Source organism: Camelus bactrianus, chromosome 3, assembly GCF_048773025.1.
Source record: "Camelus bactrianus isolate YW-2024 breed Bactrian camel chromosome 3, ASM4877302v1, whole genome shotgun sequence".
Taxonomy (NCBI): Eukaryota; Metazoa; Chordata; class Mammalia; order Artiodactyla; family Camelidae; genus Camelus; species Camelus bactrianus.
The window spans coordinates 13,836,154-13,858,700 of NC_133541.1; the positions used below are offsets into that span (position 1 = coordinate 13,836,154).

A 22,547-nucleotide genomic window follows, 5' to 3' on the forward strand; every position below is an offset into this window, starting at 1 on the left:
GCATCAGGTAGCCAAAGACATGTGGAGTTTACACTTGAGAGGGAAAGACAAACATTAAAATGATAAGCCCAGAATTAAATCTATAACTAACATCTGCTTTAAAAGAACGACCAGGTATAAACTAAAGTCCTGTTCAAGGTTCTGGAACAAGAGTGAAAACTCTTCCTTCAGATTTCTGACTCTCCTTTTCCCTTCCTGTCTCTTCTCTTCCTTCCTTAAGAGTCTCCCTTCAAAGGAGACTCCCGTCTGTGCAAAGCAAGCCGTCTCTGTGTTCAGAGACCAGCTGTGAGATGGAATGATGTGACTATATTAAAAACTGCATGAATTTCTTTTTGAATGGACTATGTTAAAAAAAGCACACAATCACAGCTAGCGACAAAAATCAAAACAAACAATCTAGAAACATCTTTTATAATAACAAAGGGAAAAAACACGAAGCTTAGACTGCTTTTTATTCTACTGGGTTACGGTCACTGTCAGGATGACCTTTTTCAGGCTCCATTAGGACACTTGTGGTACAACATTGAGAAAGACAAAGGCACAGCATAGAAAAATAACGCTTGGGGGAAAACCTTAGTCTGTTGATATTTTATTGCCCTTACAAGAATCTCTCTGCAACTCAATAAATCAAGACCTCCTTCCTACAGTTTACACACCAAGTGCTCATAGAGCTAACCACGAAGCAAGAAGATAAATCCCCCTGTGGCGAAAGATGCACATGCTCCAGGCAGAAATCCTGCTCCTTTGCTCTGAGCAAACCTGGACCCCCTATGCTTGGATGGGGCAAGCCTCGGGCCCAGCCAGTCCTGAGCACAGCGCCCTGCTTACCGGTCTCTTTGAAGATCTTCTCGTCCGGAGGGACGACTGAACAGAGGCTGTTGAGGACCAGGGTGCCCAGTTTCAGGGCGTTCTTCTCCGAGCTCTTGTAGTAATCCAAGGAGTTGTGGGTGAGCACAAACCACCGCTTCTTCAGTTTCAGGGAAGACATCTTCGGGCTGTTTTTCACTTCTTTGTGCAACCACCCTGGAGAGAGAGATGAAAGGGTACATTCAAAACTAGGAAGAAAAGCATCACCAACCAGGTAATAATTTACGCAATGCTTGTAGTTACATTTGCTAGGAATGGCCACGGTCATTTCGTATTTGACGATTTTTAACAATTTTAAGAATCAAAATTGGGGGGGAGGATATTAGCTCAGTGGTAGAGTGCGTGCTTAGCATGCACAAGGTCCTGGGTTCCATCCCCAATACCTCCATTTAAAGAATAAATAAGCAAGCCTGATTACCTCCTCCTTAAAAAAAACAAAAAAAACCACACTATTGAATTAAAAAAAAAAAAAAAAGAATAAAAATGACCCAGAAAAGTGGCTCAAAATGGAACCACAGCAGATATCCGTGGAGATGGAGATAGGACCCCAAAAGGAAGAAGAGCCTCGGTGGCCTCACCTCTCACTATAAACTCCTGGCCCTCCACTCTGGTGTCCCCCTTGGATCTCTGCAGCAGCGTTATCCAGTGGTGCATCTCCTCCGGCGTGTCGGCGTTGCAGTGAAGCACCCGGTTGGCAGTGATGATCACGAATGAGTTGGGTCTGAGGAACAGGGCGAGAAGGAAGCCAAACCTCTGAGCGCCGCCGAAGTCCTCACCTCTGCCTGAACCAAGACTAAATGCCTGTTTCCTGGCTTTTGGGTCACGGGGATAAAAAATGGCAGGGCTATTTGGATTTTATGTGGAGGCAAACCTGGCTCATTTCTGCAGGATTTACTTTCTGCCTCATTAACCTTTCAACTTGGAGCCACATATTCTGAAGGTCCTGGAAGGGAAAACATTTCACTGCAAAACTTTCCAGATGACACGCGGTTCCGAGAAGGCTAAATAAGGTGACCGCAGGGGAAAATTTTTTTTTGATGCCTCTCCAAGGGAAATTTCTTTCTGCCTCTGGGTATGGCCTTGGATAATATTTCTGTGGGTTGGTAACGAAATGTCTGACACCAGTAACAGAAGATCAGTAAATAGGTGTAAGTGGAACATCTTATACACTTGATTATGTCTGGCTCAAAGAGCCACCTGGATCTGTTTTTTTTCAAAGCAATCTGATGAGAGTGCACTTCCCGATCGGGGATAACATAAAAATGGAAATTTACTTTCTCCAGCATCTCTTTGTATCTGGCAATGCCCTGAGTCTCTCGTAGGCCCTTGCTCAGACTAATTCCTAACCACTGAAGCTCGTGACAACAACTTCTTGCAAGTTTTCAAACTGAAGTTAAGTGCTGCAAAAGTCCGAGGAAAAGGAAGATTAATAGGACTAGAGTGGGGACAGACAGGCGCTCCTTAAAAATAAAAACAAGATTTTTCTATAGTTGGGAAGGGAGAAAGGTGGGCACTTGAAGAGAGAAAAGCCTGGGGAAGGATGGAAAGCTCTCAGCAGGGATCACTACCTGTCCGGTCTGCCAGCAGGAACGGGTTTAGGAGAAGAGCGAGGCAGATGGGAAATTGACTGTCAGAACAAAAACCTGGGCTTTGATTATTCACATGACACACACGTGTTAAAAGGTTCCTGAGTCAGGTATAAGAAGGTACTGGGTGACTACAAGAAACAAAGAATCTATGGTTCAGAAGAGCCTTGTCAACAGTTGGCGTGACTCCCATCCAAACCAGGAGATACTATTTTTGTTGATCATTTGAATGTCTTTCTAAAGCTATGTTATTGAAGGCAGAAGTCAATTTCAATTCGAACTCAGAATTCGTAAGCAGCAAAACAAAAACAGAGAGAATGATAAAGACAAGGGCCACTGGGTACCTGGACTCCTGAGACCATCGCCGAAAATGATTTGCCTTCAAAAAACAAAACCCCAAACATGCTCTTTTCAGAGCCCAGATAAAGTGGGCATGTCCAGGGAAACAAATGCTTGTGTTTTTGTTTATGAATACTCTGCATATAAACTGCCATCAAAATCCTTTTCAAATTCATTATTCAAGTGTCGAAAGGGGAACCACACCCGCTCCCACGCTGGGATACAGGCATTTTCTTCCTGCATGAAGCCCGAGTTCATTCCTGGATGACTGTCTAAATTAGGTTTCCATGGTCTGCCCCTGGCACTCCAGAGATCCCCAGAGAGGAAGATGATGTAGGAGGATGTCAAGCCGGGTACCAAGAAGGAAGTCTCTGGTTCGCTGGGGTTCACCAGGTGGGAACATGCAGCCTAGAATCACTTCACACCCAGCGCACAGACGCCTGTGGGCACAGGCAGGTGATGAGGAGCCACTTTTGTGGAAAGTCTCATCTGAGCTTACCTGTCGGGGCTGTCTGAGGCGCACACAGAATCGATCAGCCCTACATCCAAAGTGCCCTGGAAAAGAGCGAAAGCAGAGAAACTGAGAGAACCACTCAAGGACAGTGCACATCATGGTAACACCCCTAGATTACGACTCTGTAAACAGGCAAACAAAAAAGACTCCTTTTTGTGTCAACTGCAAAGTAATAGTTACTTTGGAAATGCCCCCCCGACTGTCACTTAGTACCAACGGCCTCTAGACAGGGCAAAATACACTTCACTCATTAAGTAAATTGTAAATGAATCTGTCTTGTTCTTAAAATTCTTTCAGCAAAGGGTGTTTACGAACCTCTTTCAATCATATGTATTTTCTGATTTACACTACGATCTACCATGAAATTTTATACTGATGAGAAAATAAAATTATTTCTAAAATAGATTTTGTGACTGTGTATGTGTCTGAGATGGCGTGATGACAGAAGATTATGATTTAGAATTCACTAAATCCTTTGAAGGAAAGTGTAATGTGCTTCCACAGTTTCATAAAGATTGGGATTTTTTTTTTTTTTTGGCTCTTTGAATGGTTTGAGGTGGAAGAATTGTCATCTATTATGATTTATAATCTTCAGTAATTTACTCCATTTTTCTGCATGATCTTTAACCAAAATATTCCTATTTCTGTCTTTAATTATTATGCTATTACTTCTTTTTTTAAAAAAATTGTCCAGATATTCCCGGTCCCCTCCCCCTCCTCGGGACGCCCTCTCCCCACCACCGATGCTCACGCACCACAGCGTTTTGCGGGTTTGCCTGCTCATCGTGCATCTCCCGAATCTCCTGGTCCGTGGATGCGTGGACCTGACTCAGCACGCTGAACCACTGGCTGTGGGGAGGAGAGAGCGGCTGTCAAGAGTGGCTCACTTCTGCATGTGCGAAACAGTGACGCCTTTCTCCACGCTCTCTGGGAAAAGGACATCTCCTCTGGGCAGCTTTGCTTTTAAGTTGCCTACTCCTCATGGGTAACCTTGGATTTCATACTACCAAGGAGCAAAGTTAGAAGAAACAGCCAAAGTTCCTTAAGGACCATTGGATGCAATTTCAGATCCATGGAAAAGCCTTTCCTCTGGCCCCACAGACCTTTACAGACACTTACTGATGATGAGTTCCCAGAGAAACTGGCAGCAAAAAAGGAAATCCTCAGTTCTGCCCCAAACACTTAGATCAAGGATCATTACTGAATATATTATACATAACCTATGGAACATTCAAGTGTCTTTTCATTTTTTCAGAGTAAATGATCAGGTAAGAAGGCCAATACTGTAAGAGCTTCATCTCAGAATGACCCTGGATGTCCATTCTCCCGACCCATTGCCAGGATGGGGTTTCCAACCATGAGAGAGGATTTCTATTTAAGCGAATAAAACCTCAGGAGAGCTGGAAATAGAAAACAATTTTCTGAAACAGAAAGTAGAAAATTATTTGGCCCAGAGAACTCTTCTACCTTCATTTCAAATGAGTTTCCATACTTTCAGCCTCCTCAGAATCCCATAATAAACAAGAGCATGTCAACTCTAGAAAAGTCAAGTGGAACAGAAGTCATGATGCAACTAGACACAATACATGCTTGAGGAACATGACCATGAATTCCATCCACCCATCATTTCATCTATACATTTAAGCGACTGTAACAAGTGAGAGGTACCAAGTGTGAGAGAGATGCTAGGGCTCTGTCTCTGGTAGGGGGCTGATCAGACATATATATACAAAAACTCCTGTAACTGAGGCAGAGGAAAAAGTACTTGGTATATAACAGGGTACTTAAGTAACAAGGTAATACCTATATATAAAGGTATTTAAGTAAAGAGGTAATACCTATATATACATATATATAAAAGATAAGTCGTGTAAGTTATTTATAGCAAAGCAAAAAAATCTACCTCCTGTAATTCCTGCATGAGAAAGATGTGACCAAGAGTTTGAAAATACTCAACATACACTGACTCAAACAGAAACCAAGGGAAACATCTTAATATGAATTTGTTCATCAATTCTGATTAATCCAAAGGCAAGACTTCAGTCATTGCTTTATAAAGCTTAAAAATATCCCAAATGGAACACTGAACAACACACACATTCAGAATGCAGGCCACTTGGGACGGGACACACAAATGAATAAAACTGGCTTTGCTTTCCATCTGCCCAGGTGACCCCCTAAATCTACATCTCTCTCCTCCTGAATCAAGTACAGCTCAGAATCTGAAAAGGGAGTTTTAAAAATGTGTTCCAATTGAATTTCTTTGCTGTACCCCAGAAATGAACACCACACTGTAAACTGACTATACTTCAATTAAAAATTAAAATTTGAAAAAAAAAAAAAGTGTTCCACTGGCCGGGGCAAAAAGTCCTTGGCTAAAAGACTCCAAATGTTAAATTTTGCAGGTTGATTATGGCACAATACAGACAGGACAGCTGCCAAACGCTGGGCCTGTAATTCAACTGAAAAGCTGTGGGCATTCCCTGGACCGCAAAAAAACACACGTGGTCCCGAGGAGTCCCAGACGGAATGATGGGGCTGTAATTCCAGGTTTGCTTGTTTTTCCAGTTTGTGTCATAATTTATGGATCCAAGCAGGGTTTTAGTCTGTTCCCATGGGAAGAATTATTTTCTTTGCCCTTAATGCTGCTACCATGGTGCTGTATCAACAGAAACATTCAAAGGGCAAAGAGTCATAAAGGCCCCCGAGAAACCACTAGAAGATTCTAATTTCTGAGCTGTGAAGTGAAGAACACAGGCAGAGGGGTGCCACCCTCATAAATCGGAAGGTGTCCTCTGGCACTGCGCACAGTGGATGACAGGCACCTCCAGTGTAACCCTACAGACTCAAGCAGCAGCAGGGACAGATGACAGATGCTCCACTGTCTGACCCCGTTCTCTGGAATTCTGTGCCACTTCTCAGCACCACGATGGAAACTGAGGTCGGAAGAACTTACATAACTTGCCCCAGCCGGTGAGGGACACCGTTGTCCTTGGAGCTCAAATATTTAAGCTCCTTAAGGAACCTAAGACGCTTTGTGCCTCCGTTCACTAGAATTGAGCTTGCATTCCTTTATGAGTTATACCACCTTTTCTCTGTATCTCAGTCTCCTACTCTGTAAATTTGGATAACAGCAGTAATACTACTACCCTGGGGGGTGGTTGTCGGAATTAAATGAGTTCATATATGGGAAGCATTTTAGAACACTGCCTGAGACAGAGAGTGAGTTCCCTAAGTGTTAACTTGCTCTTTTAACCAACTGAATTCTTCAGTATCAAGACCTTAAGTGCCCTCCAAATGCCACAACACCAGCATATATTTAAACAGCCGGTGGTGAATGTTCCTGCTTTTTTAACCCTTATGCAAACAGAAGCTGCTCTCTTTCAAAGCTCAGAAGCTTCCCACGGGCGGCTTTCAGCTGCGTGTGGCTGCCCAGTTTACATATGCTGCTAGTGACAATAAAACCTGAATGGAAGTAACAAGCAGTCTGTCCAGGGGCATCGAAGCTGGAAATCTGGGTGCTTACTGTATTGGATGCATTTGCCCAGTGAAAGACTGCCCAGGAGACAAGCACATCGATCTCTGACGACTCTCCGTTCTTCGACCATCCTAACAGAAATACCCGACTAGAAAATCGACTGAAACCTTTTCAGAGCTGGCAGGCTGGACAGTGATCTGTGTGACACCCAGGCTGCAGAGGAGTGAGGACGGAGTTCTGACAAAATCCCCAGCACAGCGCCTCACCTGGCGTCTTCAGGGGACTCAGCAATCAGGTGGAAGGTCCGATCAGCCATGATGATGTCAATGCCGTTCTCTTTGCTGGTGTTATCTACGATCTCCCTGCAAAGGAACACGGGCACCAAACGCCAGTCAGGAACACAGAATTCTTAACAAGGGGTGGGGAAAGAAATGTCACAAAACTGACGATCGAGGTGGAAACTATAACTGAAAAATCAGATACCGAAGCTCTAGAGTGGATTTTTTGCTTTTAGAAATGGTGAAGATCTCTGTGGCCCTGGGGGGAGCCAGGCTCCTCTCAGCTCCTGAAAGGGGGGGCTGCTGGGTGTGTGTGAGGGAGTCCTTGACTTTTCTAGGGAGGGGCCTCTCTCTCTCCCCACTGGCCCACCCTAGCCCCACCCCAGCTCAGGCCCTAGCGCCATGGCCCCTGCTGTGCGTGCCCCTCCCCTGACTCAGTCCTCTAACCAGAAAGCGCCCCCCACCAAGGCAGCCAGTCCGGCCTGCGCCCCTTCCCTGGTTCATCACAGCTTCCCATCAAGGTCTCAGGCATCTGCGGACACCTTTGACTCAACCTGCTACAGGCATATTCATTATTTCCATTAGGGGATTTGGGGTGAAAAGCAGGATTTGGGTGTGTCTAGATCTCCATTCCATCCTATCTCCTCCTAACACTCTCTGAGCAACACTGGAGATTTAAAATCAGTGCATGACATTAACACAATCAGGGTAAAACCCAAGCAGTGGTTAGGATCGGACCAGAGGTGGTGACAGAGCTGATGAAGGACGGTGCTGGGGACAGAGCCAGCTGGCTTTGACAGCTGAAGCAGTACGACTATTCATGGTAAAATACTTATTCCACATCTAAAATAATAAGCAGCCAGGTTCGAAAATAAATTCTCATATGACATTTTAGCTAGAATCACTGAGATGAGATAAAATACCTTATAAAAACCAAGAAGATCAGGATTCAAGGAGGAGTCTAATAATGCCTTCCTGGAGCAGAAGGAGAGGTGACCCCAATGGGGAGAGATCACCCAGGTATCTGGCACTGGAGCCACTGGGAGAGGACAATAATCTCAGGGGAAAATTGTCCAGACAATGTTATCCTGGACCAGCCACTTTGCCTCCCAGGAACTCAGTGGCCTTAAGTGTAAAATGAGGGGGTGAGACTATGATGGAGCTGTAAGGCCGTGGTTCTGAACCACAGAGGTCCATCAGGATCCTGGGAAACATTCAGAAAACCCAGGTGGGACTTTTTAGGGTGGAGCCCAGGGACTGACATTTAGAAAAAGCTCCCCTGGAGACAGGGGTGTGATGATACTGTCCTGGCCTTGATAAACGCAGTCTGGAAGCTACAGGATAAATAAACGACGTAGCATCTTCAATAATAGATGGTCAGTGGAAGAAAGGATAAAGGAGAAGTACATAAATTTAAAAAGATTTGAGAGATCTATCAATCAGTTAAAAATTATAAACCTTATTTGGATTCTGATTTGAAGAAATAAACCAACTCAAGTCTACAAGGACACTACAACCTCCAGTTATAAGAAAACTGGGGAAATCTGAGCAATGACTGGAGTTTGGATGTTATAAGCAGTTCATGTTCCTTTTTAAATATTATAATGAGCAAGGAGGGTGTAGCTCAGTGGTAGAGTGCATGCCTAGCATGCATGAGGTCCTGGGTTCAATCCCCAGTCCCTCCATTAAAAAATAAACTTAATTACCCCCTCCCCACCAAAAGTGTCATAATGATACTGTGATTATGTATTAAAGAGAGTCTTAATCTTTAAGTACGCACTAAATATTTACAAATGAAATTATATGATGTCAGGACTTGCTTTTAAAAAAATGTGATTTGTAGGGGGAGCAGTGCAGAGTGGGCTCACGAACAAAACATGACTGAAAGCTGGGCAATGAGCACACGGATTTCATTCTGGTCTCCCATCTACACTTGCACAGGATTGAAATTTTCTATTTAATAAGACGTTTCAAAATATAAAATAACAAAAAAAAACTTACTGTGATGAAACTTTAACAACTCACTGCCTTTCCTCTACAGAATGTGACCAACAGCTAACACTTCCTTACCTCTGTAATTTTTACAAAACACCTGGAGGACAGGGCTTTATTAAGCAGCACAGAGTAAGCAGCAAAAGGCACATACACGAAATTTACATGATGAAATTCAATACCTTGCCTCTCTCTGTCTCTCAGCCTCCTGGCATTTGTGGCCCCCTCCTATGGGGTGAGTAAAGAGGACCATCACGGTGTGCAGGGTTGGGGGAACAGAGCTGTGCTAAGCCGTAAAAACATGTAGGACTCAGACATGGAAACAATCTAAATGTCCGACAGAAGACTGTAATAAAAAAGCTGTGGTGTGTGTGTGTGAGTGTGTGAGTGTGTGTGTGTGTGTGTGTGTGTGTGTGTGTGTATGTGTGTATAATTGAATACTATTCAGTCATAAAAAAGAATAAAATAATGCCATTTGCAACAACATGGATGGATGTGAAGATTGTCATTCTAAGTGAAGTAAGCCAGAAAGAGAAAGAAAAATACCACATGATATCACTCATGTGGAATCCAGGAAAAAAAAAGAAAAAAGACACTAACAAACTTATCTACAAAACAGAACCAGACTCACAGACATAGGAAACAAATCTATGGTTAACAGGGGTAAAGGGGGTGGGAAGGGATAAATTGGGAGTTCGAGAATTGCTAATATTAACTACTATATATAAAATACGTTAAAAAAAAAAAACCCCAAATTTCTTCTGTATAGCACAGGGAACTAGATTCAGTATCTTGTAGCAACCTATAATGAAAAAGAATATGGAAACAAATGTATGTATGTATATGTATGACTAAAACATGCTGTACACCAGAAATTGACAGACTGTAACTGACTATACTCCAATAAATCAAAAACCAATCAACTAACAAACAAAAATAAGGTGTAGGACTCAGATTCAAATCCTCAGTCTTATCTTCCTACAGAACAAGGGCTCTAAGGAACCCCAAGAGGCAGCCTGGGAAAGGACCCTGCTGTTGACACTTCATTATTTGTCCTTAAAATTAAACACACAGAAGACTTTCCCCCCTGATTTCACCCTCCACTTTTCAATGAATCACTTTCTAAAGTCTTTGATGCCAGCTGAGTAAGAAACAATATGTCACTCTCAGGTCTCATGACTTCAGAGGTTAATGTGCTCTCTCAAAGCTGATTTTTTTAACCTGTTTTCTAAATAGGTACAGTTGCTCAGTTTGAGTGGAGTGGGGCTATGTGCTATCCCCACGCAAATTTTATGCTCACTATCTGGTTACCGAAGAAAACCAGCTGCCCCGAAATTCTCAGTATTTTCTGAAAACCTTACTGAATTTTTAATAAAAATAACAGGCACTCCATAGTTCAATGCTTTGGTTGTAGAAGAAGGTGGCAGGAAAAGGGGGTGGGTTGGATTCAGACACCAGCTCTGCTCCTCTGATGGGTACAGAGAGGTTGGTCTATCCAACTCAGGCGGACGACAAATGACTCACTTCACAGCGCAGCTCTAGACTGGCTGGCTGCTCCCAGTCCAGCCATCTATCTGTTGGCCACAGTGGGGCGTGGGGAAGAACTGAAAAGTGGTAGTTGACCCACAAGAAGATGCTCAACCCACGCTCAATATCCCCGCCACAATTCCAGCCAATCAGCACTTTCAAGGGCTCATTCTGTGTCCAACTAGCCCCTTACAAACACGAGCAGAATGTCTGCGTTAACCACAAAAAAGTGCATTTTCACAGATACAGTCTCACTTCCCCAGCTTCCTCATAATTCAAGCCGCAGAAGTGAGAGAGGAGGACTCACTGAACACCTACTCCCTTCTCCTGCTTCCAAGCACTTGCCCCCGACTGCGTGCACGCGAGGACAGAAAGGCTGGGGCAGCCCCGAGCCCCGCCAGCACCCCGACCAGGGCTCGTGGACGTACTTGGCCGCCCGGACCTCCACGGTGCCCTTGAGCTTCTCCTCGCTGTCGTTCTCGAAGTACATCAGCTTGGCCTGGCGGAGGACGAACCAGCGCTTCTTCCAGTTCCTCCGCGACAGTGTGGAGGAGCCGCCACCCTTCTTGTGCAGCCAGCCTTGCTTGAGGGCCTCCTGCTTGGAGCGGAACCACAGGAAGGTTTCGTCCTTGAGGACACACCAGCGGCGTTTCCAGGAGTTCATCAGGCCACCTGCTCCCAGAGTTGGGCAGGGAGGGGTTTAAGAAAAGCCCGTCAAATTGGATGATACCAGTGGGAGGTGTCAAGATGGAGCCCATCCTCAACTTTGCCCCAACCGACCCGCCCTCAGACGCCCCCTAGTGACGGATGACGGCCCTGCTGGCTTACGTTCAGGAAGCGCTGGGCAGGGATCACACTGGCTTGGTTGGATTATCCAAGAACCCTTATTTCCAAAGCAACCTCTACTCACTTAGCTGAAAGCAGAAAGACCAATAATGGGCTGATACTCTAGCCCCGGGATGAGGCAAGGCGGAGGTGGGGGGAGGCGGGGGGCGGGGAGGCAGGGGTCGAACCATTTCCACGTGTATAGATCATGCTTATGTTCAAACACCTCCGGGAGGGAAAATTTAAAATGGTGTCAACGTTTACATATTCCTTCCTTGTTTACTCAAGGCGAGGAATAAAATTTATCAGTGGATTCCAGAGTTTAGCAATAAATGTTAACTTACAGAGGAAAACAAAATGTGACTTTTTCCCCAATAAAAACCTTTTCAAAGAAAAGCATCATCATCTGAAAATGGTTTATATATATAAGGTATAAAATTTAGAATATGGAACAAAGTAAGAGTCCAAACCAAACTGGCACAGGACCTTAAAAAAGGAGAATTTAACTAATTTATGTAGTGGAAAACTTTGGTCAAGAGGAAGGTATATAGATGTTATTTATTACAACATAAAAAATATTTCTAATACTCTTCCAGCAGGATAATTTTACTTTAGTATTCTAGATTCCCCAAGAACACTCAAGAGTAACATCTTACCACCATCACTCAAAAATCTGTTTTAACGAATCCACTGAAAAACACTGCCATCTCTGTCCACAAGTTATTCTTTTGATCAGCCAGTAATAAAAATAAAGGACATTCAAACGTGGATATCAAAAGTGAGTATAAAGAAAATGCTTTCCTTTGACAGAATAGAAATAAAGGTAAAACAGACCTTCTCAGATTAGTTTTTTCAATGATGGCTTCAATGATTATAGATCTACACTTCACATGGGAACAAAAGAAGCCTGCACTGCAAGGCGCACTTGCTTCATTGACTTAAGCTGACTCCTACCCTTTCTTGTATCTACAGCGCTTCCTGCTCACCTAGCGGAGAGGTCTTTGTGGTCACGCCAAGCGCCAGAGCTATTTCCTAGCAAACAGCAAACTTTGCCAGGGACTACCGGCATGAGACTTATTTTTCCCCTTTTTGATTTGTGGCTTTAATCTAGGCTACTCAGAGCAAGCCAAGAGGAAACCGTAGTACAAAGTTATCCTATTAGCTTATTGCCTTTAAATGATAAAGGTTATTCACAGCTGTTTCAAAGACACAGGTTACAACAGGCATCACCACCGCCCTCACTAGTAGTAGAGTATGATTGATGGGACGCACTCCCAGCCCTCCCTCCCCAATTCCACGTGCTCTCTTCATATTTCACCTAGGGAATTTCATCAGTGCTATTAATTTCCGGATTGTAAACACCTTTAGTAGGCTATCTGGCTGGTGCAAACTCATTCATGCTCATTAAATGTAATCTGGTGGTTAGATTTTCCTCCTCATTGGTTTCTCTGAAACTTTTTGTCACAACTTTAAGGCTTTATTCAACATTAAATGATAATGTATGAAAGATTAAACAGTGATGCATTTACACAATCACTTGTTTAATCAAGAGATGAATTTACCGAGAATTTACTTACTTACCTTCTTAAGCTTTTAATGTTTTAATCTTGAGATTTTAATGTTTTGAATCTACCTTTACTTTTTCCTAATTTTACTTGTTCTAATCAATTATGTAATAAATGAATGCCATACATTATAAATAAGAGTGATTTACAGGGAATTTTTAAGCTGACTTAGGGAACTAGATTAGTTAGGGGGAGAGGAAAATACATGAGTAATAAAAAGCTTACATTTATTCTGAGAAATGCATGAGAAAATCTTAAAGTGCTATGATTAGATACTTATTGGATTATTAGGTTCTGATTTGTGATTACATTTTTTCCTTCATCCAATGAACAATTATTTGGTTAGAATTTCTCAATCTTTTTCATTTCAGTGCTCCTATAAGAATTTCCATCAACCAGTGACTTTGGCCAGTAGGAAGATCTCCCCTAAAACAAACCTGGAGAGGTTTCCATGAGCACCTTGGGGATGTGAGGCTGAGAACAGCAGAACTTTGAAAAGCAAATGACTGATGTTAGTAGCTAGACAGATATTGAAGAAGGGCAAAAAAGGGAAAGGACAAAAACATAAGATGAAGAACAAAAAAATATTAACGACAAAAGAGATATGAAAAAAGACAAACATGCCAACAGAAAAGAGAAGCAGAGGGAAAGGAAACAGAATAAAAAGGTTTTTGTGGGGGAAGAAGGAGAAAAAGAGAAGGGAATGAAGAAAGAGGGCAGTAGAAAAGAAAGTGAAGAAAGGGGTTGGAGAAAACATTAATGACTTGAACCCTCGGGAGATGAAGGCTCCTGTTACCTCTGCCCCATCCCCAGGACTTGGACTCTCTCCCCTCATGCAGTCTAGGGCCGGGTGAGATATCAGGTGAGCCCCTCTTTCAATGACCCACGTAAAACTCCTACCAAAAACAGGTGATGAGTATGGTTTCTCATGACCCTTGTCACTGACTTGGAAGTCAGGGTCAAAAACATGCATAAGGCTAAATACAAGGTCCTTAGGTACTTTTCCAGAAGGAGTGTCCCCAGGTATTAAAGTTCAATTCAGCATATTCGAAGTTGAACAGCAATGAAAAAATACAATTAAGATTCTCATCACGAGCGTGGGATGGACAGTAGGTGTGTAGGTAGTTTAAGCTAGGTGTGGCGGCCTCTCAGATCTCTACTTTTTCCTTGTGTCTAAGATATCCCTCTGTGTTCTCTAGGACTCCTGTGGAGGGGAAAATGCAGCTTTAGCATCATAATGGGTTGCATCAACTCCAGCAACAACACGTGTGTGTTTGCACGTGTGCGTGAGAGAGAGAGAGGAAAAGATGTAGGAAGGAAGGAAAAAGAGCACAGACGTGAGGGATAACAGAGAGAGGGGGCTGCAAATGGTGACAGTGGGTGCAGACCCTTTGTCCTGACACCACACCAAGTGAGGAGAGTCAAGGCCAGGCCCTGCATGATCCAGTCGGGTGGTCCACGTCCCACCACCATGGCATCCTCCATCCACCTAGCGTGACCTCACACCAGGGAAGGGGCACGTATCATGACTTTCCCAGTCCCCCTCCATCAGCCTCAGCTTCCCATCCCTCTACCCCTGCCCCCAGTGCAGAGGTGGCTGCAGGTCATACCTTTCATGTACAGGAAGCTGTGGAAGTAAGGCAGTGTGACACAGCTGTACACAGAGTCCCGCCGGTAGGACAGTTCATCGTCCGTATCAAACCGAGAGTCGAAGTCCTCTTCACTATCTTCAAACTGCACCAGAAGGAGGGCGCGTGCCAACCGTAAGCAAAAAGGACAGAAAACAAGCAATGAAAATGCCCAGCACAGATCAACATTGAAAAAAAAAAAAAAAGACAAAGAAGCAACAGGCCAATTCATGACATTACAATGGAGTGTGATCATCAGAAGAATTCAGAATTACAAAGTACTGATTTTCAATGCTGAATGGTCAGTTGACTCGATACGTAAGAGACATGCTTTAATCCTAAGACTCTGTAATCTAAGAACAACACTGCTGTTTAAGTGTACAATTTTAATCAAACCACGCAAGAGTTAATTAATTCCCTTTCAGTGAACTACGCTAGAAATATCTCGAGTCTTAGGAAGTTGAGTATTTAATGCATGGTCAACGGGAAGAAATAAAAGTAAACTATAAATAAATCCAGAAGCTGAAAAGAGCCCGTGGAAGCCCTTATAGGTTCCTCCCTTATAAGCAGAACAAGATGCAGCGTCCTGCAGTGGGACAGTGAAGCTACTGTCAGGAAAGTTCTCCAAAGTGCCCCTGGCGGGTCTCATTTCTCAACATGCTGCAAAGCCAGAACAGACACAAAGTCTCCACTGAAAATGCCAGTTTTCTTAGGCTTTGGGCAAAATGCAGCTCAGCCTACAACAGGCACCAAGTTCCATTTACTAATGTGAATGCTTTTGGCAAGAGAAAGGGGCTTAAGACCATCTCTAAGAGCCTGACTTTGGAATCCTGGCCTGTTCTACCGGGGCTGTCTTCATCCAAAGGATTGTGCAACAGGGGAGGGATGACAGATGACTTCCACCCCAGCATGGGGGAGCCCAGGCCCCAGGAGGTTGGAGGGTACTCACCGAGGACTGGGCTCCCTCGGAGCTGAACCGGTAGGCCCCCGAGCTGTTGTAGGTGCCCACGGAGCATCGGTAGTCTGGGGACCACTGGCTGCCATAGGAGTTGGAGAAGGTCACGCTGCTGCCGGAGGTGATGGCCCCGTCTTCGTAGTCGTCCTGGTCGTAGTCGTAGTCGCCGTCTGGGGCAGGCAGGCCCCCGGGGTTCTGGGGCATGCAGTAGGTGGGCTCCCCGCCAGAGGAGCCGTGCTCCGAGGGGGCCAGCAGCACGGTGCTGTCGGCGCTGGGGCTGGTGGGCACCACGGTGTCGTTCATGTAGGGGTCCTCCTCCGAGGACTCGTCACTGGTCCGGATGCCACTCGTGCGCTGGTCCGAGTGGCCGTGCTCGCTGGGGTTGGGCGAGTCCTTGAAGGCGTCGTCGTCAGCCTCGAAGCCCTCGTCCACCTCCTCCTCGGGGTAGGGCTGGCTGAAGTTGAAGCTGGGCTTCCCCCCGACCGCGCCCTCGGCCGCCGCCCCGCCGCCCACCGACAGCGAGCGCTCGATGTCGCGCACGCACTCGTCGATCTCGTCGAAGTTGAGCGACTCCAGGAACTCCTGAGCCGCGCGGCAGGCCTCGTCCTCCAGCCTCCGGAGCTCCTCGTCCCGCAGCTGCTGCAGCTTCTGCAGTGAGGCCTCGGTCAGGGACAGCTCCTGCCGCTCCTTCATGCGCTGCAGGTCCTCGATCTCCTTCTCCAGGCGCAGGATCTCTTCCACCTGCTTGTTCTCCTTCTGCTTCTCCAGCTCGCGGCTCAGCTCGGCCTCCCTCCGACTCTCCTGCAAGGCCTCCTGTTCTCGCCGCCTCCTCGCTGCCTCCTCCTGGACGGAGAGGAAGGGCGAGGTCAGGAGGCGTCAGGACTGGGAGCAGAGGCAGCACCCCTCCTTTGTGATGTGATGTGGCCGTTCAGGGCCGAACTGCATTCCTCCCTCCCCTAGACTGATATGTGGGAGCCCCAACCCCCAGCACCCAGAATATGGCCGGATCTGGAGACAGGGCTCTCATAAGGTTGGTTAAGTTCCATGAGGCCCTGAGGTAGGGCTCCGACCCAATGTGACTGGTATCCTGTTAAACGAGGGGCCTGAGACACACACACAAGGACACCGGGGAAGCACGTGCACAGACGCGAGACCACATGAGGACACAGCAAGGATCTCAGGCTGAGCAGAGAGGCTCAGAAGACACCAACCCTGCCAACACTGATCTCAGACTTCCAGCCTGCAGAGCTGTGAGACAATTGCTATTGCTTAATTCACCCGGGCTGCGGTCCTGTGTTACAGCAGCCCAGGCAAACCAACACACTGGTTATGCTGGCTTAGAGAAATCACGCCCTCACGGTTCACACTGAACTCTCAGGCATCCACACATTTTTACCCAATTGTAATGGGTTAGAAATTGCAGCATAAACATCTCTAAAATTCTTCTTCCTGCATCTTTATTTTAGTTTTGAATCCTTCTTCCTATATCTTTTTTTTAGTTTTGAATCCTGAGTCAGAGTGTTTGGAGTGGGAAGGTAACAGACAGACAGGATCACAGTAATTGTCACCTGTTGGGCGCGGAGCTCAGCTTCAATTCGTGCCCTCTCTCTTTCTCTAAAAATGGTCAAGAAAAAAAGACAGTGAAAATAAACGAAAATAATGAAAAAAAATCCTAGAACAACTTTTCAGAGAGCTAACTTTTTAACAAAATACAACTTTTAACAAAAGACAACTTAAAAAGCATGAAGGACAGCTGGAGTCTCTTCCTTCAGCAATTTACTTATTCTGGGCATAAAGATATACACAGAACTGGGTTTTCAGCACTGCCAAGGAATTTTATCTGAGCCCCCAAGAGTTACTGTTTCAAACGGCAGGGTCTGCAGCATTCACTGGGAATTCCGGCTGCATGGCTGGTCGGGTACTGAGCGTGAAACTCCAAAGGCGTCCTCCTGTCTGTTTCATCCAAGTAAGAAAGCTACCATACCTTTCCTCCTCCTCGCGCTTCCTCTGCTCCTCCTCCTCCTGTTTTCTCTTTTCCTCCTCCGCCCGTTTCTCTGCCAGCAGCTGTCTGTAAACTCTCCGGGCGATCTGACCTCGGAGTCGCTTCTGGAAAACCACGGCCGCTTTTTTCAGGTGTAAAAATCTCCTCCTCAGAAGGAACGCCCTGTAATTCTTCTGTATTATCACCACACAGTAAAGGACCTTCCTGTATTGCTTTCTGAGAATGAGAACAGAAACAGCGCAACAGAATAACTGTGGGGGTAACGACGCTTCCTTTGAGCTCCCCAAATGAGTTTACGTTAACGCTACAAGACGAGAACAGGACCTCGTTTGGGACTGAAACGCTCATTACAGAGACTCATTACAGCGAGCCCACAAGGAGGTCCTCTTGGGCAAAACAAAACAGAAGAAAAACAAAAGGGTAACAACAACAAAACTAAAGCAAGACCCTATCATCATGTTGGCGAAATAAACACATCACCCCTAACGCTGACTTTGAAAAGTCTTGGCAGGAAGTTGGGCTGTAAACAGAACCAAGAGATTTGATATCTTCTCCTGTTTCTGAGGAGGACAAAAGAAAACGATTCGCCACAGCAGAACGGCTTTGTACTTGAGAAAATGTAACGTCCTGTAACATGTAGGGGTTTGGGATGGGGGGCCCGCTGGTCCGCAGAGGTGGACAGAACTCACACGCACAGGAAAAGAGGCTGCCTCATTCAGCAAACGCTGGACAGGGGACCGCTGTGGACCCAGTGGGACCACGCCAAAGTCAACGGGCGAGCTGCCTGTGGCTTCAATATACGACCAAGGGGAACGAGGTCAACAATTTATGTATCCTGGTCCAGTCCCGATGTCGCTGCTCTAACTGGGTCACAAGGAGCCCCCTTTCCTACTTTCCGGCCAGGTCAAGCTAACCAGGCACTGGCAACGCTAATCAGGAGCACTGACCTGGGACTCTCCCTAGCTGGCTCCTGACCCTAGCCCATCCAGGTCCATTTTAAAGGGAAGCAAATGGCCGGGTGCCACCCCACCCGGTGACACACACTGGGGAAGCCGCCTTCCCTCTGCAGGCTTCTTACCGTGCCAAGTAGCCCAGGACGTGGGCCCGGATCACCATGGCTGCCCGCATAACCTCCTCTTCCCGCCGCTTCTCCAGTCTCTGCTCCAAGGATTCTCGAAGAAAGACCTGCCCAGGAGGAAGTGACATGTCACAACCAAAGGACATGGCTGGTACAGGGATGTCTTCTCTGAGTCAGAGATCCCCGCTTGGGGATAAGGCTTTTTTCTCTCTCCAATTTGCTCCAAACACACTGGGCCATGCTGTCCAGCACAGGGAATCTCAAATGGCAAAAGGATGTTTTCTTTTTGAACTTCCCATCTATCATCGACTAAGACCTTTGTAAAATATAGTAAAAATACATTATTGAAAGAAAAAACCCAAAAGGATATATAAAATAAAAGTTCCATTTTTTTCCAGTTATTATTAGTTCAACAGGCATAAAATGTGAAACTGCTGGCAAAGTTTATAAACACTTATCTCATTATGGGTCAGCACAAATAGTTCATTAAGTCTAAGTAACAAGACATATCCTCTCTATATTGGGGGGAAAAAAGAGGAAAAGAAAGGGAGAGAAGGGAAAAAAAAATCCAAGACATTTGTAAAATGTTACTTTGCCATCACATGGAAACTCTCCCTTCATGCTTGTAAAGTGATTATGATCAAAGCATTTTGGCCTCAAAAATAATGCACATTAAAAAACTGACATTAAGAATGTGATTCTATAAACTGAAATTAGAACTGATTCATTTAAGCTACGTCTTAGTTCAGCTACTGCAAGAAAACTGGAATTGGGACTAAACAGATTGTAGCTATTTGCTGGCTGGTTTCTGGCATGGGTACTTCAGTCCTATGTTTGTCACTTGTATAAGGTAAGTGTGTCTGGTAACTGGCACTTTGTATCAGAACTCCTAATATTTGAAAAGGTATGAAAATATTGAGACCCTCCCTCAATCATGGTGGCTTTCAATTTTGCAACTGGCAATGTGATGCCTGCATAACTTTGAATTAGTCCTTACAAAAAAAAAAAAAAAAAAAAAACTAGTTTCAAATATTTTTATGCTTTTTCTATTAATGGCCAGTTGGAGGCACTAGCAGGGGGTTAAATGAAACACTCCGTCACTCATGATTTCTTGATTTATGGCTCCTGTGAGTCATTCTGGCCTATGATGATGCATTATGTCCTCTTGAGGGCACATTTTTCCAGACTCTCTGCTCTGTGTCTTGGGTAAAAAAGCAAATAAAGAATCCTAGCACCATGTGACTTGCAGAAGCCTTACCTACTCCTCCTTTGGGTCCCTGAGCACTTACTAAAATCTCCCACAAATAATTCTCCTGGAAAAACTTTTCATACAATGCCCTTTCTATAACTGCAATTAATATGCTCTGTTGATACATAAAGACACTGCATCTTTAGCAAAAAAAAGAAAAAAGAAAAAAAAATTTAATGTAAAACACAGAAGCTACAAGTGTAAAAGCTTGTTTGTCCAAGAATGATAAAAAGTTTTCAGAAATATGAATCTCTACCAAAACCATGGAGCAGAAGCAATTTTCATCAAGACTGGACTTCAAAGAAGTATTTAAACTTCTCCTTGAGATGATTTTTTTGGTATTAAGGATCTTACTCTAATGCTTTTTTGCTCTGGTTAGTGTTTAAAAGAAAAAGTAATGAAGTCAAATCTGGAACAAGAGTAGTGATGGCGGTGACAACACGAAACCAAGGTGTCGATTCTAATCAAAGTCTAAAGATGGTCTTGGTTGGACAGAATCAGAGAAATACCTGCTTTAGTTTTCATGTCCTTTAGATTACACTGTATAAGAGGCTCTCTGCTCTGCTGTTATTAGATTTACTTCCGCTACTTTATGTAGATTCTCTTTCCATAACCAGAAGGGCAGACCAATGGAGCAAAATGCTTCAGAGACCTGACTTGGCTCCATTAAAAACATCCACCGGAATTTATGCAGTGACACAGGGGAAGTGATGCCAGTTCTCCCAGCTCACTGGTGTCCCTTGCCATGCCCCCAGTGTTCCCAGGATGCAGCCAAGGTTGAGTCAGTGTGATCCAGCTGCTGTGAGTGGAGGGGCCGCCCTCGTCGGGCACCACCAAGCAGCTTAGGAAAGGGCTGTGCCCACTCGGGGCTGCTCTACGGACCTGACTCAATATCCATTATGAACAACTTCCTGTGACTTTTTCTCATCCTTTCCTTAGCTCGAGAGCCTATGGAGTATCCTAGTAAGATGCCTTTTTAGAATACCTCTGGCAGGCTTTGCTGCCCTAGAACTGAGGTCTGGCAGTGCAGTCCAGGTGATGAGAAAAGTGGAATGTGCTGGAGTCAGGAGGCAAGGGACAAAGTTAAAACCAGGAAGAGAGGCGAGCGGCTGCTCACCTCCGTCACCCTAAACTCAGCTTCTCAGTGGGGAAATTCACCAGGACCTCCCACTAGGGCTGCTCCGGAGGCTCAAACGGGCCTTCTTGCTTCTTCCAGGGGTGCTTCCTCAGCAGATACGAATCCTTGCCTTCCAAGGACTAGATGTTTTATTTAAGCCAGTGAACTCAGATCTGGCGCCACGTTTAACTTGCTGACTACAGTGCTGTCCCCATTCCCCACCTCTCGCCCCGCTATGTGTGATGGAAACCTCTTTACCAGGAGATCCAGACACTCATTAGAGGTTCAAGGTTTTAAATGCAAAGACCTTCTGGCAGCAACACTGACCGAAACACTGCTAGCGTGTAACAAAGTCAAGTGCTGGTCAAGGTCAAAGCACTTAGCGGACACAGTTCAAATGCTCCAATGTTGACATTTACTTTCTGATATTTCTGTGAAATGAAAAGCTTCCCTCCTACTTCTACTTCCAACTTATCAACAGTGAAAATTATTTCTTCTTTAAAGAGATTTCTTTTTCTTGAATACTTTTCTGATCATTTCCGATTCACAGTGAGCTCTCTCCTGAGAACCTGTGTCCTTATTCCTTCAAGAGATTACACTGTATAATTTATCTGGTGTACGGGATATCTTGTCTCCCAGGAACGGAGTAAACTGGGGACAATCCCCAAATGTTTATGTCTCTGTATCCCCCTGTGCCACACCCAGTTTCAAGCCTTGCTGGGGCCTGATTTCCATAATGTAAATTGTAAGTAAAGTTGGACTGATCCTTCAGAGCTCAGAAAAGAGACTGGTTGTTGGCTGGGTGAGTCCTAATGATCTCTGATGTTACTCCACCGTGTAAGGCAGTGAGACATAAGGAGACTGTCAGTTTACAGAGAATGCAATATCTTTTCGATTAAAAAAAATCAGAGCAGCCTGTATTATACTGACTAGAACTCCACTTGAGCCAACTTCTTTAGACAGTTTCCCTTGAGTGACTAAACAATGATCTTGTGCCATCCCCTTACAGTTTTTAGCACTTAGCAGACATTGATTGGGCTCCTACTATGTGCACTGTGTAGAAGACTGAGCTCCTGTGGGCACTTGTGTAGAAGAACCAACAGTTAACTCCACATGTTCTATGGGGCGATTGCAGACAAGTCACCAGGAGATGCCAAGATGGCAGGACAGAGCGTTAAGTGTTACAATGGGTGGAAAATAGGAAGATGGAGATGACAGAGGAGGAGGCTTAACCCAGTGTGGGGGTGAGTTTTTGGTGTGGGGTGCAATGCAGAATGTCAAAAAGGATTCCTGTCACAGTTTACATCTAAGCAGAGACCTGAAGGATGAGTTGGCTAAACCAGGAGCAGGGAGATTCCAGGTTAAGAGGCCTATAAACCTGTGAGGACACAGCCTGAGGTGACCCCCAGTGGGTTCCACCCTTGTTTAACCTACAAGTGTGGGTTGAACCTGTGAGTTCCTTCTTGCCCACAGATCATGGTAAAGGTGATGAGCTGTCACTTCTGTGAATATGTGACATTACACAAGACTCCATCTTAGGAGACTGG

General features: G+C 45.0%; 1 protein-coding gene across 2 annotated transcripts in view; it reads right to left on the minus strand.

Annotated features, from left to right (window-relative positions):
- The window catches only part of MYO10 (myosin X), a 192,841-nt gene that overhangs the window by 11,450 nt on the left and 158,844 nt on the right, over positions 1-22,547 (minus strand). For both annotated transcript variants that reach the window (XM_074356503.1, XM_074356494.1), the window contains 11 exons: positions 18,635-18,741; positions 17,539-17,772; positions 17,123-17,168; positions 15,549-16,397; positions 14,582-14,705; positions 11,010-11,253; positions 7,051-7,146; positions 4,062-4,155; positions 3,292-3,347; positions 1,446-1,588; positions 829-1,023 (listed from right to left, as the gene is read on the minus strand). In XM_074356503.1, coding sequence (XP_074212604.1) covers positions 829-1,023; positions 1,446-1,588; positions 3,292-3,347; positions 4,062-4,155; positions 7,051-7,146; positions 11,010-11,253; positions 14,582-14,705; positions 15,549-16,397; positions 17,123-17,168; positions 17,539-17,772; positions 18,635-18,741 — 2,188 coding nt within the window. The remainder of the gene's footprint in view (positions 1-828; positions 1,024-1,445; positions 1,589-3,291; positions 3,348-4,061; positions 4,156-7,050; positions 7,147-11,009; positions 11,254-14,581; positions 14,706-15,548; positions 16,398-17,122; positions 17,169-17,538; positions 17,773-18,634; positions 18,742-22,547) is intronic.